Below are 15060 nucleotides of genomic sequence, written 5' to 3'. Positions count from 1 at the left end.
GATGAGCTTTTGTTTCTCAAACTGAGGATCTACCAGCTGTGTGTAACTATAGGAGGTACTTAGGCATTAGGACATAAAACCTTGAAACTTTAAATGCCTGAAATCACTGAAATGAATTTCAGTTCTTAATGTAGTGGAATCAAAGGCTAGTTCATGAATTAAAGGAACATTTCTCACAGGAATGTGTGATGGATAGGATGTTTGTCATTTGGGCTTCTTCTAGATCAAATAGTGCACCTATAAAAGCAAAGTAAAATTCTGATAAAACATGTCAAAAGAAGAGAATAACACTAAATGTAATTAATATAAATATCCTGTCCTCTACTGCAGGACTGCATTACATATTGTCCTGTTTATTTATTGGCTCACACATCCCAATAAATACATAAATAAAGCACATTTCTAGGTCAATTTACAGTTGATGCTTGAACGTCACTATATTTATGTATTAATATATTACATGAAGATGTAAAACAAACTGCAGATTTCCTCTAAATGATCTCTTTCATCTAGAATATGCTGCAGCATCTTTGTGCTCTTCTTTCACCACAGACCTCTACCTCTGCATTCTCTGTCGTTTCGGTGAATCCTGAATGCATTTCTGAGATGTCTGCACTCTTTGTCGGCTAACCACAGCACTGCACATGAAGTCATTTCACACAAACATGACATGTTTTTACACATAAATAGAAAATAATAGTCCTAATAACTGTCAATTGCACTGTTCGGTCCAAGAACATCTGTTATAATAAAGTAATTCACCTGGTTTTATTTATTTTTCCGAAGCAGAAATACAACAATGCAAAAATCACAAATATCTGCAAGCCCAGAACAAACTAAGATTTATTATGACACATTTTTAGAGCTGTGTGGTCTAGCCGTGTGGTTTTCTACTTTTTCTGCTCTATGCTTTGCAACAGAAAAGCTAAACGTTTGATTCTGCAGCTCAGACCGGCTTCCCGGTGCTGATGGAATAAAGTATTTTGCATTAGTTGTGTTTATAAGACAGTTGATGCTCCTGGATATGGCAGGTCTGACTGGAGTTATCTTGCTGATATGGGCTGTAAATGCCCTGGTCCTGGGTAAGTAATATTTAACTGTAATGTAATGACAAAAAATGTTAAAGGATTCGGACCAAATAATGCAGGTTGCAATAATAAACAACATGAATTCTAGTGAAGTTATAGAATTAAAGGATGTTGCAATGTTAGGAAATGTAAAATAAACGTTTTAAAACAACTTCTGTCTTTAGAGTATTATCAGTTTTTTTTTTTAATTTAGTTATTTTTTTATTGTCAGTTCTCTTTGATACCTTTTTTCTACATTCTCTGTGAGGCTTTAAAAATAATAATTTCATCAGACACAACTTTACTCGCACTAAAAAGTTTACATAACTGAGCCGAATTAAAATTGCAGTTCAGAAATACTTTTGTGTAGAATTACTACAGCCTGATAGCTACAATACTTTCACTGGAAACAAAACCATATTTTGTTCATGAACAAAATATTACATTTTAGCAGCATTTAGTTAGCATAATTGTGTATATGTTTTAAACTTTTTCATGTTTCCCTTTTGCAGCTGAACCCAACACAGATCCAAAGTGTGAGTATCAGATTTGAGGTTATAAAAAATTGTTTATTAAAGATGGTCTTTTTTTGTGAGATTGTCTAATAACAAAAAAAAATTAATTTCATTCTAACAATTGGAAATAAACCTTGAAGTTTGGTTTTATTTGAGCTCAAATGTAAATCTGTTGCTTTGCAGGTTCCTACAGTGTTGAGAAGATCAAGTTTGGTCTGAAGATAAAGATGACAGATTCCACTCCTGGTTACTACACCATATATGTTGCTGAGAATGAAGGTTCATTTGAAAGGAAAGGCATTTTTTCCTTCCCCAGTAAAAACTCAAATTATGACATCAAATCTCTGAAGCCGTGCACCGAATATGAGCTACATGTCACATTTATTGACTCCAATGGTGCAGAAAAACCCTGTAACAAAGCTGAAGATAAAACAAAAACAACTGGAATGAGTGAGTAAAATGATTCATATTTTATCTTTACTTTATTATTGACTGAAATGAGATTCTGTGTAGAACTGAGACAAATATTGTTTCTGTGTTTCAGCTGAACAAGAAATTGAAAACATTTCCTGCCCTCCTGGATATTTCTGTTACCAAAGTGGTTGGAACATCAGATCTTTATTATCAGAAAACAAAAAGGTTTCAATTGAAGACTTCAACAATGGAGCGTATCGTTTCAAACATGCTTATGACGAAATGTGTTCAGATTTAGTTTTGGAGTTTCCTCCAGAAAACTGCTCAAATGTCACCTTTACCGTGTCTGAAAAGTTCACTGTTGGTAGGAACAAAAACATATTAATAGTAATTAATATGATTATCAAATCTGTGGATATAATATTAGTTACATTAAATTGTTTTTTCTTTTTTCATTCTTTAGATTTTATTGATCCAAATGACATAAAACAGACTGGACCTACTAAACTTCCTGCAGAGATAAAACCAGAGTTACCTTCAAGCTGTAAAGATCTCAGTGTTGAGTATAAATGTTCAGGTGAGTAAAAACTACAGCTGTGAAAAACATCTAAAAATATTTAAATATTTAGAGGAGAAAACTACAGATTCTGCCTTAACAATACATGATAGATATTTTCCAAAATGTTTTAACACTTTTTCTTTTTAAATTGTGTCAAAATGTAAAGAATAAAGCAGCTCATTGGTGTTAACATATAGACATCAGTCACAGCAGAAATGACTAAATGTTTGTGTCTCTTCAGGAATCAACAATGACTCTGTTGAACTTTCTGACATGAAGCCGTTCACAAGCTACAGCTGTACTGGTGACATCAAGATGAACAGTGTCTCCATAAATAAGACGACTGAACCTGTCCAGTTCAAAATAGACTGTGGTGAGTTGGTATTTACTGCATCTCACTGGAAATAAGAACAAAGTTATTATACTAACATGAAGAGAAAAACATTATCAGGACATTATTCATTGTTTTTGCTTTTTTATTCCAACAGATTTCACAGTAAACAACCTGCAGACCAGTTCAACCAATACTTCCATTGAGCTGAACTGGGAAACGATGAGTGATAAATGTCAAGATGTTCTTAATGAACTGGATGAGCTCCATTATCACTGCAGCTGTCAGCAAGATGAGCGAGGTAAGAGAAATGAAGAGATTTATTCTTCCATATTATATTTACATTAAATAATTTAATACATCTGGATTATTGCAACCATTTAAAATAAACTGATTAATTGTAAATTCATTAATTTATCAGCTTCATGTCTTTTACACAAGAGGAGATAAAAATGTGTAAAATAACCAGATGTGATCAGTGAAGCTGTGACTCTAAACTATCAGTGACCTGAGGATGATTTTAATAAAAATGTTTATTTATTTAATGTTTAACATGAAAAACAAACCAAACTCTGTTTCAACATATTAATCATTTTCATGATTATAAGGATCTTTTATAACAAGCTGCTGTTGTCAAACCAATAACAAAACAGGTGATGGAAGATATGTTACAATTGAAGAAAAAACGATTCATCATCATGAAGGAAGAATGTGTACCATCACCAGAGGAGTTAAACCATTCAGGGATTACAGCTGTTACGTTCATCACGTCTACACTGGACAAGGGCGTTTCAAGGAAACAACAGTTACAGGGAAAACTAAGTCTGGAAGTAAGTAACCAAGAAAATATGTTTATTGAAATAATAATACAATCTACAAACACTATCTGTTTTAAATTAATTTGATATGAATTTGTTTGTTTTTATGTTTTGTTTGGTCAAGGGTATATAAATGTTATCTGTCAGGAAATGCAACTCTTCTTTCAGAAATTAAATCATGAATTTAGTTTTTAGATTCAGGGACACAAAGTCAATCCTTCATCGGTTTAAACAGGTTTTATTGCAATCCAAACTGAATTCTTATGGTTTTGAAAATCATTCTTTCATCTGGTTTTCCATTCATGCAAAAAAGTTATATTGTTTTCGCAACACAAAATGCATCTCAACATATTCCATCATTGTAAAGTTCTGCAGAGAGAGAAATAATTATAAGTTAGTTTAAGCCCAGAAATTCATCTTTATTATGTCTAATCCTGGAGAGTCACAGCAGCTTCAACACAAAGCTGGTGTGACTTTGTGCTGGATAATAGAGAAATCCATGTTTACAAATCAAATATGGTTGGCAAAACAAACCAAAACACAATGTAGCAATTACACTAGATGTTGAGTTCTCTTATTTTTTTATTTTGAACTGCAGATAAAATATCAACATAAATATATCTGCATTATAGTGTCAGAGTAAGTCAGATATTTTTAGATTTTTGTTCAATATTTGGTCAGTAACAAATCTGGTCATGTTTTATTTTTAAATCATTTTAATGTTTTTTCTTTTTTTGTTATTTCTAAGATTCTTATGGGAACAAAAGATTTTCCTCTCCATGTGTTTGTCCTGATATTTAACCTCTCTCTTCCTCTTTCAGAACCAGAACTACCTCATGACGTTGTCGTGACAGTTCCAGAGAACAATAAGATCCAAGTGACATGTTCATTAAAAGACATTGATTTTAATGGACCAGACAGAAAATTCATTGCACAACTTCAAGGTGATGCTGGCAGCAGAAAGAAGGACAGAACATGTCGATTTGAATTTGAAAATCTGAGCTACTTAACATCCTACACAGTGGAGGTTTGTAATAAAAAGCTTCATGAACAAATTCTGGTTTTATTACTCAACTTAATATGGATGTTTTGAATACAAACAAGAATCATTATTTTATTATAGGTGTTTACATCCAACAAAAATTTTACCAGTGAACCTGTGAGAAGACAGGCTGATACTAGATGTATGTACTATTTCATTAAATTATGCTTCCTTCCACATTTTCATACTTTCCAAATGCATTTCTTTTTAAATGGTTCAATTTTTAATATCATCTCTTAGATAATGACAAAGCTCTTATTGGATTTCTGGTCTTCCTCATTATCATCAGCATCCTCTGCGCGGTGTTGTTCATCATGAAGACGAGAAAATCCAGAAAGTAAAACCTATTCAGCTGATCTGCTTATTGATTTTAACTGTTAAATCAACCTTTGTCTTCTAAAGTTAACCCCTGACTTGATGTTTTTCCAGTGCTGTTAATGAAGAACAGAAGCTCTTCTCAACAGTCAGTGAGTGCATCTCAGATGGAATCACATGGAGATAATAAACAGCATGTTTATTGTGAATTTTTAGTTATATAATCCATTGAGATTTCCTGGATTTCACTCCAGATTTTAGTTTTTTATATTACATAAAAGTAAAAATGAAAGTATATTGATGTCGTCTTAATGTGATGACATATTTCCTCTTGTTGTTACAGTCTATGTTAACGTGCCACCACCCAAGAGAAATCATAACAACTGATGAAGAGCTGATGGAGCTGCAGATCAAAACGTTGTTGTTTTATGATGTTACACACATACTGAAAATACGAGAAAAGATTAAATATAATGCTATATTTTAATTTGCTAGTCATGTCCTACAGAGATGTAGGTGAAATAAAGATGAATGCAACTGCATGTGAATAAATGAATTGTCTAAACTCTGTATTAGTTTTATTTTTAAGTCATAACATTTACATGCTGCAGCAGGAGACACTGAATGATGAGCTTTTGTTTCTCAAACTGAGGATCTACCAGCTGTGTGTAACTATAGGAGGTACTTGGGCATTAGGACATAAAACCTTGAAACTTTAAATGCCTGAAATCACTGAAATGAATTTCAGTTCTTAATATAGTCGAATCAAAGGCTAGTTCATGAATTAAAGGAACATTTCTCACAGGAATGTGTGATGGATAGGATGTTTGTCATTTGGGCTTCTTCTAGATCTAATAGTGCACCTATAAAAGCAAAGTAAAATTCTGATGAAACATGTCAAAAGAAGAGAATAACACTAAATGCAATTAATATAAATATCCTGTCCTCCACTACAGGACTGCATTACATATTGTCCTGTTTATTTATTGGCTCACACATCCCAATAAATACATAAATAAAGCACATTTCTAGATGAATTTATAGTTGATGCTTGAACGTCACTATATTTATACATTGTTTTACATGTAGCAAGTAAAACAAGCTGCAGATTTCCTCTAAATGATCTCTTTCATCTAGAAAATGCTGCAGCATCTTTGTGCTCTTCTTTCACCACAGACCTCTACCTCTGCATTCTCTGTCGTTTCAGTGAATCCTGAATGCATTTCTGAGATGTCTGCACTCTTTGTCGGCTAACCACAGCACTGCACATGAAGTCATTTCACACAAACATGACATGTTTTTACACATAAATAGAAAATAACAGTCCTAATAACTGTCAATTGCACTGTTCGGTCCAAGAACATCTGTTATAATAAAGTCATTCACCTGGTTTTATTTATTTTTTCTTAACTATGAAGCAAAAATACAACAATGGAAAAATTCACAAATATCTGCAAGCCCAGAACAAACTAAGATTTATTAGGACAAATTTTTAGAGCTGTGTGGTCTAGCCGTGTGGTTTTCTACTTTTTCTGCTCTATGCTTTGCAACAGAAAAGCTAAAAGTTTGATTCTCCAGCTCAGACCGGCTCCCCGGTGCTGATGGAATAAAGTATTTTGCATTAGTTGTGTTTATAAGACAGTTGATGCTCGTGGATATGGCAGGTCTGACTGGAGTTATCTTGCTGATATGGGCTGTAAATGCCCTGGTCCTGGGTAAGTAATATTTAACTGTAATGTAATGACAAAATTTGTGTTACAAGACAAAAATAACATGAATTTGAGTAAGGCAACAACATTTGTCCTTAAAATATAATTAGTTCTTGAAAAATATAGTACAATTTTTGTCAGTTCGTTGTTAATTTTTACTCTTAGTTCTCTTTAATAGCTTCTTCTACAATTTCTCTGAGACATGTTTTAAACATACTTTCATCAGAATCAGACACAACTTTGCTTGCACAAAAAAGTTAATAAATGTAGTTAAATTTAGTGTTGCAGTTCAGAAATATTATTTTTATAGAATTACTCCAACATGATAAAAACCATATTTTGTTCATGAATAAAGTCTTACATTTGAGCAAGATTTTTTTCACACAGAGAACGCCAGCTAAAAATAATGCTGTTACTTGTTATTAGTAGTACTAGTGTGATGCATCACTTCCAGATATGAGCTGAACGCCACTAAGAGCGATTTGAAGCTTGAAGTTTTATTTTTTACTTTAAAGGACTTCAGTAAAGTTTTATTTTGGATTGGACTTTAGATGCTGGATTTCAGGTTGGCTGAAGTAACAGAGACCAGATACTGTCAGTTTAAAATGGTCGAAGAATTTTTCACTTCTCAACGTTTTAAATGTTTCGTGTTGTTTTCCAATACCTGAACCCCAAAAGGATCCAAAGTGTGAGTACCAGATTTGAGGCGATGAATATGTTTATTAATTATGCTCTTTTTCTGTGTTTTTTGTGTGTATTAGAAATTGAAATGTTTACATTTTAAGTTCATTCTAACAGCTTTAGCTAAAAACTTTAGGTTTGGTTTTATTTGAGTTCAAATGTAAATCTGTTGCTGTTGAGAAGATCAAGTTTGGCCTAAAGATAAAGATGACAGATTCTACTCCTGGTTACTACACCAAATATGTTGCTGAGAATGAAGGTTCATTTGAAAGGAAAGGCAGTTTATCCTCCACCAGTAAAAACTCAAATTATGAAATCAAACCTCTGAAGCCGTGCACCAAATATGAGCTACATGTCACATTTATTGACTCCAGCGGCAAAGAAATACGCTGTAACAAAACTGAAAATAAAAAAACTGGAATGAGTGAGTAAAATGTTTCATATTTTATCTTTACCTTTATTATTGACTGAAATTAGATTTTGTGTTGAACTGAGACAAATATTGTTTCATCAGATCTTTAAAACAAAACAAGGTTTCAATTGAAGACGTCAACAATGGATCATATTGTTTCAGACGCACTTATGACGACATGTGTACAGATTTAGTTTTGACTAAATTTCCTCCAGAAAGCTGTTCAAATGTCACTCTTATTGTATCTAAAAACTTCACTGTTGGTATGAACAAAACACATTAACAATAATTAATAACTTTATATTTCCTTGCTCTGAAGAGTGATGAAGAACAATGTAGATAGGAAGGGCTCTGAGAAGGTAGATACCACACAGAGGAAGCTGGTCTTTCTAAGGTATAATTTAAACAAATAGATTTGATTCCTATAGTTGTTGGTTGATTATCTGATCTGTACAGGTCACCCTTCTGACTGTATAGCTCCTTCCTGTTACTATATGAGGCAGTTTCTTCTGCTTTAATATCCACTCATCACCTTCATTTATACATACAAACACCAAGCCCTGAACATGTCGGGTCTCCACTCTGCCCTTCTCCTCCTCTGCTGTGCTGGGATGATCTACCGAGCTGACAGTAAGTACAACCATTGTAATGTTTGCCAGAGGAGAGGGGGGTTATCTTTTTTCTTAATATCTGCAACTGCTACACAAGCAAAGAGCAGATTTTACAGATAGAAACGTCCAGGCCACCACAGAAAATTTAAAAAGTTGTACTGATTATGTTAAAATATCTTTGGGAAAGTCTGAAAACAAAAAGCCAAAAAAAGTGACAAATATAGAAAACAAACATGATTCTATAATTGACTTTTATGTTTGATTTTTTGGTTTTTGACCATTTTAATCATTTCGAATATTGTATTAAAGCAAAAGCCCCAAGAATAATATTAGAAAAATTGACTTTATTTAAAAACTAAAGGTCTTAATTAAACTGTAAATGTGTGTCTTTAACTGGTGAATTAAAATTTTTTGTCAAAGCACGTTTGTTTTTTACTCAGTGAAGTAACTAGAAGTGTTAGAGTAGCCAGAAATGTGAACTTTCTCTTTGAATTATTATTTAAACTTATTCAAGTAAATATGAAATGTGAGTAAATGTAACTATTTAGTACCCAGCTCTCTAAATAGAGTGGACTTAATCTATCAATACTGAAAAATAACATCAATTTGAAAATGCATATGTAACCTATAGATAACGAGTATTACTAATATTTTTTTGCTGCTAACTTGAAAAAGAAGTTTTTAGTTTCAATGTTTTTATCATGATAAGATAAAAGTTGATAAATAAATAAATAAATAAATAAATAAATAAATAAATAAATAAATAAATAAATAAAATGCAAAAGTGTGCACTGAATAGGCAGAAGAAGAAAATTGATAAAAGCCAAATTTACCAAATAACAAAATATAAAACTTGTGCTATTATGAAAAATGTTTAAGTAATTGAGTAATCTATAAATTATTCTGATGAGTAAAAACCTCCACAAAATACTGCTAAATTCTGACATAACAGCAATATTATTTTTAAACATCAACATCGGCTCAAATTTTTATATTTGTGCATCCCTAACAATTACTTTTCTGTAGTTTTAAAAAATAACCTGTGACAAAAATAGAGTACTTTTTAAGTTAACCTGGACAATAATTATACAAAAATGTGAAATTATATTAAATTTGATAATAAAGCAACAAGCTCTTCTAAAAAATGTCTACACTCCAGTTTTTAGTTTGTGTTCATCTTCAGTGACTTTAACAGATAAATTCTCACTTTGCCCAGCCATGTGTAGCTTTTACGTTCATGTTAGTGACGGGATCTTTGGCTCCTTCACACACAGAAACATTATTGACATATTTGCCAGCTATGCACCAACACGATGCGCTCTGCGACCCATTTGTTGCGGCAGGGATGATATGAAATTTATTTTACAGTTCGTTCGTAAAGCTGCAGCCATAACCTCACCACCAAGCATCTCAAATGAGACTCCAGCCAGAAACCAATCATTTTCTCAGACAACCATCTCACCTGTAAGCATCTCAAATGAAACTTCAACCACCAACCGATCACCTAAGAACATCACTTCACCTCCAATCACTCAGTCAAACACATTTAAAAAATAATAAACCTCAACAAGATCTAAAAGCAGGGACCCAATATACATCATACAAAGTATTAAAATTTTATTCAAACTTTTGTGTTTTGTTTAGTTTTTATTCTTGACTGGTGGTTTGGACAGCAGTATTGTAAGTACTGAGTATCTACATGTTAGTGCAAGGCAGGAAGTGGTGGTTTGCTTAATGAAATAGCAAGTGTGGTTCTGTCATGTTGCCAGGGCAACCAGGTTTGGCAGAGCTGCCTCATCCAGATAAGTCGGCCATCTTCCTCTTTTGGGCTGATAATGCTTTCACGTTGTTTTTAAGAAAAGAAAATGATTCCAGATGAATGAAACATAAAATAAATCCTACTGTTTGTTTAAAACAATATGTGTTTATTTAGTGTGATGGTGTGTATGATTTCTTTACATAAGGTAATTTTCTTTTCTTTTTATATTTTCAGGTCAAGAGAAAAACACGAGTAAGTAGTGATTCATATTTAGCCAAAATAAAATTTTGCTTAAATATGTATGTATTCATTAAATGTAAATGTTTAGTTCCTAAAAGCCACCAGCTTTGCTTCATGTTGCCCAAACCTTTAAAGCTGCTCAGTCTTCCTACATTGTCTTCATATACAACCACCAGACTCAGAGACAGCGGCGGTTCTAGACCAAACTTACCAGGGGGCCCAGTGTTTTCTCCTGGGGTGAGGAACAAAAGAACAACAACAACAAAAAAAAAAACAAGGCAGTATTTAATGGTTTAATATTAATAAGTGAAATTCAGAGCCGCTTTTTGCAGCTTTTGATCAAAGAATCTTCCCAATAAAAAATAATGAAACATTTCTTTCTCTTTTCCAATGCTTTCATGCTTATGCTTTACCATTTTTGCCTCTTTTTGTGTCCTGTTAACCTCTTTGGACTGACTTGTATATGAATGATGCTGTTAAAATAAACCTGCTTTACTCTATGGTGATGTAGAGGTTTAACCATGACAACATTTAGCTTGTAATTAGATAGTTTGAAACGTGTTTTTAATGAGTTTTTAATCAGTTGGTTCATTAACAGTTTCAAGAGTTTTCTTGTTTTCAGTGAATCTGCATCATGACATTAACTTTAGGTTTAAGACCATAACAGTAATGCTGTATATTAATGTGGACATTGTGTAAGTATTTAAACGAAATAGATTTGTTCTTAATAAACATTACTTAAGTTTTTATATAGATAGATTACAAATGCTCCAATCAATAAATCAACTTTTTTTTTTACATTTTATCTACTTTTTAAAATATTTTTTGTGCAAATGTCTTGTAAAACATAGAGGATGGAGAGGATCAGTTCTTTCAGCTAAATATTAAATTCTTTAAGAAGAACTGTTATTGATGTTGATTTTTATATTTTTAGCCACCTTACCTCCACGCACTGGCGCAGGTTCTTCTACACCTGTTGCTACCTTACCTCCACCTTCTGGCGCAGATCCTCCTAAACCTGTTGCCACCTCACCTCCACCTTCTGGCGCAGATCCTCCTAAACCTGTTGCCACCTTACCTCCACCTTCTGGCGCAGATCCTCCTAAACCTGTTGCCACCTTACCTCCACCTTCTGGCGCAGATCCTCCTAAACCTGTTGCCACCTTACCTCCACTCACTGGCACAGATCCTCCTAAACCTGTTGCCACCTCACCTCCAAGCACCGTGGCAGCACCAATTTCAGCTGAACCCAGCACAAATCAAACGTGTGAGTATCAGATTTGAAGTTATGAACACATGTTTATTATAGGTGCTCTTTTTTCTGAGATTGTCTAATATAGAAATTGCTTTTTCATTTTAATTTCATTCTAACAATTGGAGATAAAAACTTGAAGTTTGGTTTTATTTGAGCTCAAATGTAAATCTGTTGCTTTGCAGGTTCCTACAGTGTTGAGAAGATCAAGTTTGGTCTAAAGATACAGATGACAGATTCTACTCCTGGTTACTACACCATATATGCTGCTGAGAATGGAGGTTCATTTGAAACGAAAGGCAATTTTTCCTTCCCCAGTAAAAACTCAAATTATGACATCAAACCTCTGAAGCCGTGCACCGAATATGAGCTAAAAGTCACATTTATCGACTCCAATGGTGCAGAAATACCCTGTAACAAAACTGAAGATAAAACAACAACTGGAATGAGTGAGTAAAATGATTCATATTTTATCTTTACTTTATTATTGACTGAAATGAGATTCTGTGTAGAACTGAGACAAATATTGTTTCTGTGTTTCAGCTGAACAAGAAATTAAAAACATTTCCTGCCCTCCTGGATATTTCTGTTACCAAAGTGGTTGGAACATCAGATCTTTATTATCAGAAAACAACAAGGTTTCAATTGAAGACTTCAACAATGGATCGTATCGTTTCAAACATGCTTATGACGAAATGTGTTCAGATTTAGTTTTGGAGTTTCCTCCAGAAAACTGCTCAAATGTCACCTTTACCGTGTCTGAAAAGTTCACTGTTGGTAGGAACAAAAACATATTAATGATAATTAATATGATTATCAAATCTGTGGATATAATATTAGTTACATTAAATTGTTTTTTCTTTTTTCATTCTTTAGATTTTATTGATCCAAATGACATAAAACAGACTGGACCTACTAAACTTCCTGCAGAGATAAAACCAGAGTTACCTTCAAGCTGTAAAGATCTCAGTGTTGAGTATAAATGTTCAGGTGAGTAAAAACTACAGCTGTGAAAAACATCTAAAAATATTTAAATATTTAGAGGAGAAAACTACAGATTCTGCCTTAACAATACATGATAGATATTTTCCAAAATGTTTTAACACTTTTTCTTTGTAAATTGTGTCAAAATGTAAAGAATAAAGCAGCTCATTGGTGTTAATACATAGACATCAGTCACTGCAGAAATGACTAAATGTTTGTGTCTCTTCAGGAATCAACAATGACTCTGTTGAACTTTCTGACATGAAGCCGTTCACAAGCTACAGCTGTACTGGTGACATCAAGATGAACAATGGCTCCATAAATAAGATGACTGAACCTGTCCAGTTCAAAATAGACTGTGGTGAGTTGGTATTTACTGCATCTCACTGGAAATAAGAACAAAGTTATTATACTAACATGAAGAGAAAAACATTATCAGGACATTATTCATTGTTTTTGCTTTTTTATTCCAACAGATTTCACAGTAAACAACCTGCAGACCAGTTCAACCAATACTTCCATTGAGCTGAACTGGGAAACGATGAGTGATAAATGTCAAGATGTTCTTAATAAACTGGATGAGCTCCATTATCACTGCAGCTGTCAGCAAGATGAGCAAGGTAAGAGAAATGAATAGATTTATTCTTCCATATTATATTTACATTAAATAATGTTTAATACATCTGGATTATTGCAACCATTTAAAATAAACTGATTAATTGTAAATTCATTAATTTATCAGCTTCATGTCTTTTACACAAGAGGAGATAAAAATGTGTAAAATAACCAGATGTGATCAGTGAAGCTGTGACTCTAAACTATCAGTGACCTGAGGACGATTTTAATAAAAATGTTTATTTATTTAATGTTTAACATGAAAAACAGACCAAACTCTGTTTGAACATATTAATCATTTTCATGATTATAAGGATCTTTTATAACAAGCTGCTGTTGTCAAACCAATAACAAAACAGGTGATGGAAGATATGTTACAATTGAAGAAAAAACGATTCATCATCATGAAGGAAGAATGTGTACCATCACCAGAGGAGTTAAACCATTCAGGGTTTACAGCTGTTACGTTCATCACGTCTACACTGGACAAAGGCCTTTTGGAGAATCAACAGTTACAGGGAAAACTAAGTCTGGAAGTAAGTAACCAAGAAAATATGTTTATTGAGATAATAATACAATCTACAAACACTGTCTGTTTTAAATTAATTTGATATGAATTTGTTTGTTTTTATCTTTCGTTTGGTCAACAAATGTTATCTGTTAGAAAATGCAACTCTTCTTTAAGAAATTAAGTCAGAAATTTAGTTTTTAGATTCAGGGACACAAAGTCAATCCTTCATCGGTTTAAACAGGTTTTATTGCAATCCAAACTGAATTCTTATGGTTTTGAAAATCATTCTTTCATCTGGTTTTCCATTCATGCAAAAAAAGTTATATTGTTTTCACAACACAAAATGCATCTCAACATATTCCATCATTGTAAAGTTCTGCAGAGAGAGAAATAATTATAAGTTAGTTTAAGCTCAGAAATTCATCTTTATTATGTCTAATCCTGGAGAGTCACAGCAGCTTTGCATAAAACTGGTGTGACTTTGTGCTGGATAATAGAGAAATCCATGTTTACAAATCAAATATGGTTGGCAAAACAAACCAAAACACAATGTAGCAATTACACTAGATGTTGAGTTCTCTTATTTTTTTATTTTGAACTGCAGATAAAATATCAACATAAATATATCTGCATTATAGTGTCAGAGTAAGTCAGATACTTTTAGATTTTTGTTCAATATTTGGTCAGTAACAAATCTGGTCATGTTTTATTTTTAAATCATTTTAATGTTTTTTTCTTTTTTTGTTATTTCTAAGACTCTTATAGAAAGAAAAGATTTTCCTCTCCATGTGTTTGTCCTGATATTTATCCTCTCTCTTCCTCTTTCAGAACCAGAACCACCTCATGACGTTGTCGTGACAGTTCCAGAGAACAATAAGATCCAAGTGACATGTTCATTAAAAGACATTGATTTTAATGGACCAGACAGAAAATTCATTGCACAACTTCAAGGTGATGCTGGCAGCAGAAAGAAGGACAAAACATGTCGATTTGAATTTGAAAATCTGAGCTACTTAACATCCTACACAGTGGAGGTTTGTAATAAAAAGCTTCATGAACAAATTCTGGTTTTATTACTCAACTTAATATGGATGTTTTGAATACAAACAAGAATCATTCTGTTATTATAGGTGTTTACATCCAACAAAGATTTTACCAGTGGACCTGTGAGAAGACAGGCTGATACTAGATGTACGTGTTGCTTATATAAGTAACAATCAGTGTA

At 33.0% G+C, this 15060-nt stretch overlaps 2 protein-coding genes across 2 annotated transcripts; both read left to right on the top strand.

The window, feature by feature from the left end:
- The first annotated feature begins 974 nt into the window (after nucleotides 1-974).
- Nucleotides 975-5631, top strand: LOC106911570 (receptor-type tyrosine-protein phosphatase C-like). Its single transcript, XM_088005090.1, has 13 exons — nucleotides 975-1082; nucleotides 1580-1603; nucleotides 1766-2032; nucleotides 2127-2360; nucleotides 2460-2573; nucleotides 2797-2928; nucleotides 3044-3187; nucleotides 3540-3716; nucleotides 4526-4731; nucleotides 4828-4888; nucleotides 4987-5083; nucleotides 5176-5213; nucleotides 5405-5631. The coding sequence occupies exons 1-13, from the start codon at nucleotides 1013-1015 to the stop codon at nucleotides 5446-5448; spliced, it is 1608 nt and encodes a 535-aa protein (XP_087861216.1). The 5' UTR covers nucleotides 975-1012; the 3' UTR covers nucleotides 5449-5631.
- Nucleotides 5632-10472: 4841 nt separating this feature from the next.
- On the top strand, nucleotides 10473-15049 carry LOC106912809 (receptor-type tyrosine-protein phosphatase C-like). Its single transcript, XM_088005273.1, has 10 exons — nucleotides 10473-10485; nucleotides 11717-11740; nucleotides 11911-12174; nucleotides 12269-12502; nucleotides 12602-12715; nucleotides 12939-13070; nucleotides 13186-13329; nucleotides 13684-13860; nucleotides 14664-14869; nucleotides 14966-15049. Exons 3-10 carry the CDS (start codon nucleotides 11955-11957, stop codon nucleotides 15047-15049), a joined length of 1311 nt encoding a protein of 436 aa, XP_087861399.1. The 5' UTR covers nucleotides 10473-10485; nucleotides 11717-11740; nucleotides 11911-11954.
- Nucleotides 15050-15060: the final 11 nt, after the last annotated feature.

The sequence above is a fragment of the Poecilia mexicana genome, unplaced genomic scaffold, assembly GCF_051168715.1.
Source record: "Poecilia mexicana isolate PSO_F unplaced genomic scaffold, ASM5116871v1 scaffold_4, whole genome shotgun sequence".
Taxonomy (NCBI): domain Eukaryota; kingdom Metazoa; phylum Chordata; class Actinopteri; order Cyprinodontiformes; family Poeciliidae; genus Poecilia; species Poecilia mexicana.
Note: the sequence above shows the minus strand (reverse complement) of the source record. Positions and strands in the feature narration are given on the sequence as shown.

Coding starts and splice junctions, on each gene's coding strand:
- LOC106911570 (XM_088005090.1), top strand. CDS start 1,013: ATGCTCCTGGATATGGCAGGTCTGACTGGAGTTATCTTGCTGATATGG. Junction 2,033..2,126: donor AACAAAAACAACTGGAATGA/GTGAGTAAAATG, acceptor TCTGTGTTTCAG/CTGAACAAGAAATTGAAAAC. Junction 5,214..5,404: donor GAAGCTCTTCTCAACAGTCA/GTGAGTGCATCT, acceptor TTGTTGTTACAG/TCTATGTTAACGTGCCACCA.
- LOC106912809 (XM_088005273.1), top strand. CDS start 11,955: ATGACAGATTCTACTCCTGGTTACTACACCATATATGCTGCTGAGAAT. Junction 12,503..12,601: donor GTCTGAAAAGTTCACTGTTG/GTAGGAACAAAA, acceptor TTCATTCTTTAG/ATTTTATTGATCCAAATGAC. Junction 13,071..13,185: donor CCAGTTCAAAATAGACTGTG/GTGAGTTGGTAT, acceptor TTATTCCAACAG/ATTTCACAGTAAACAACCTG.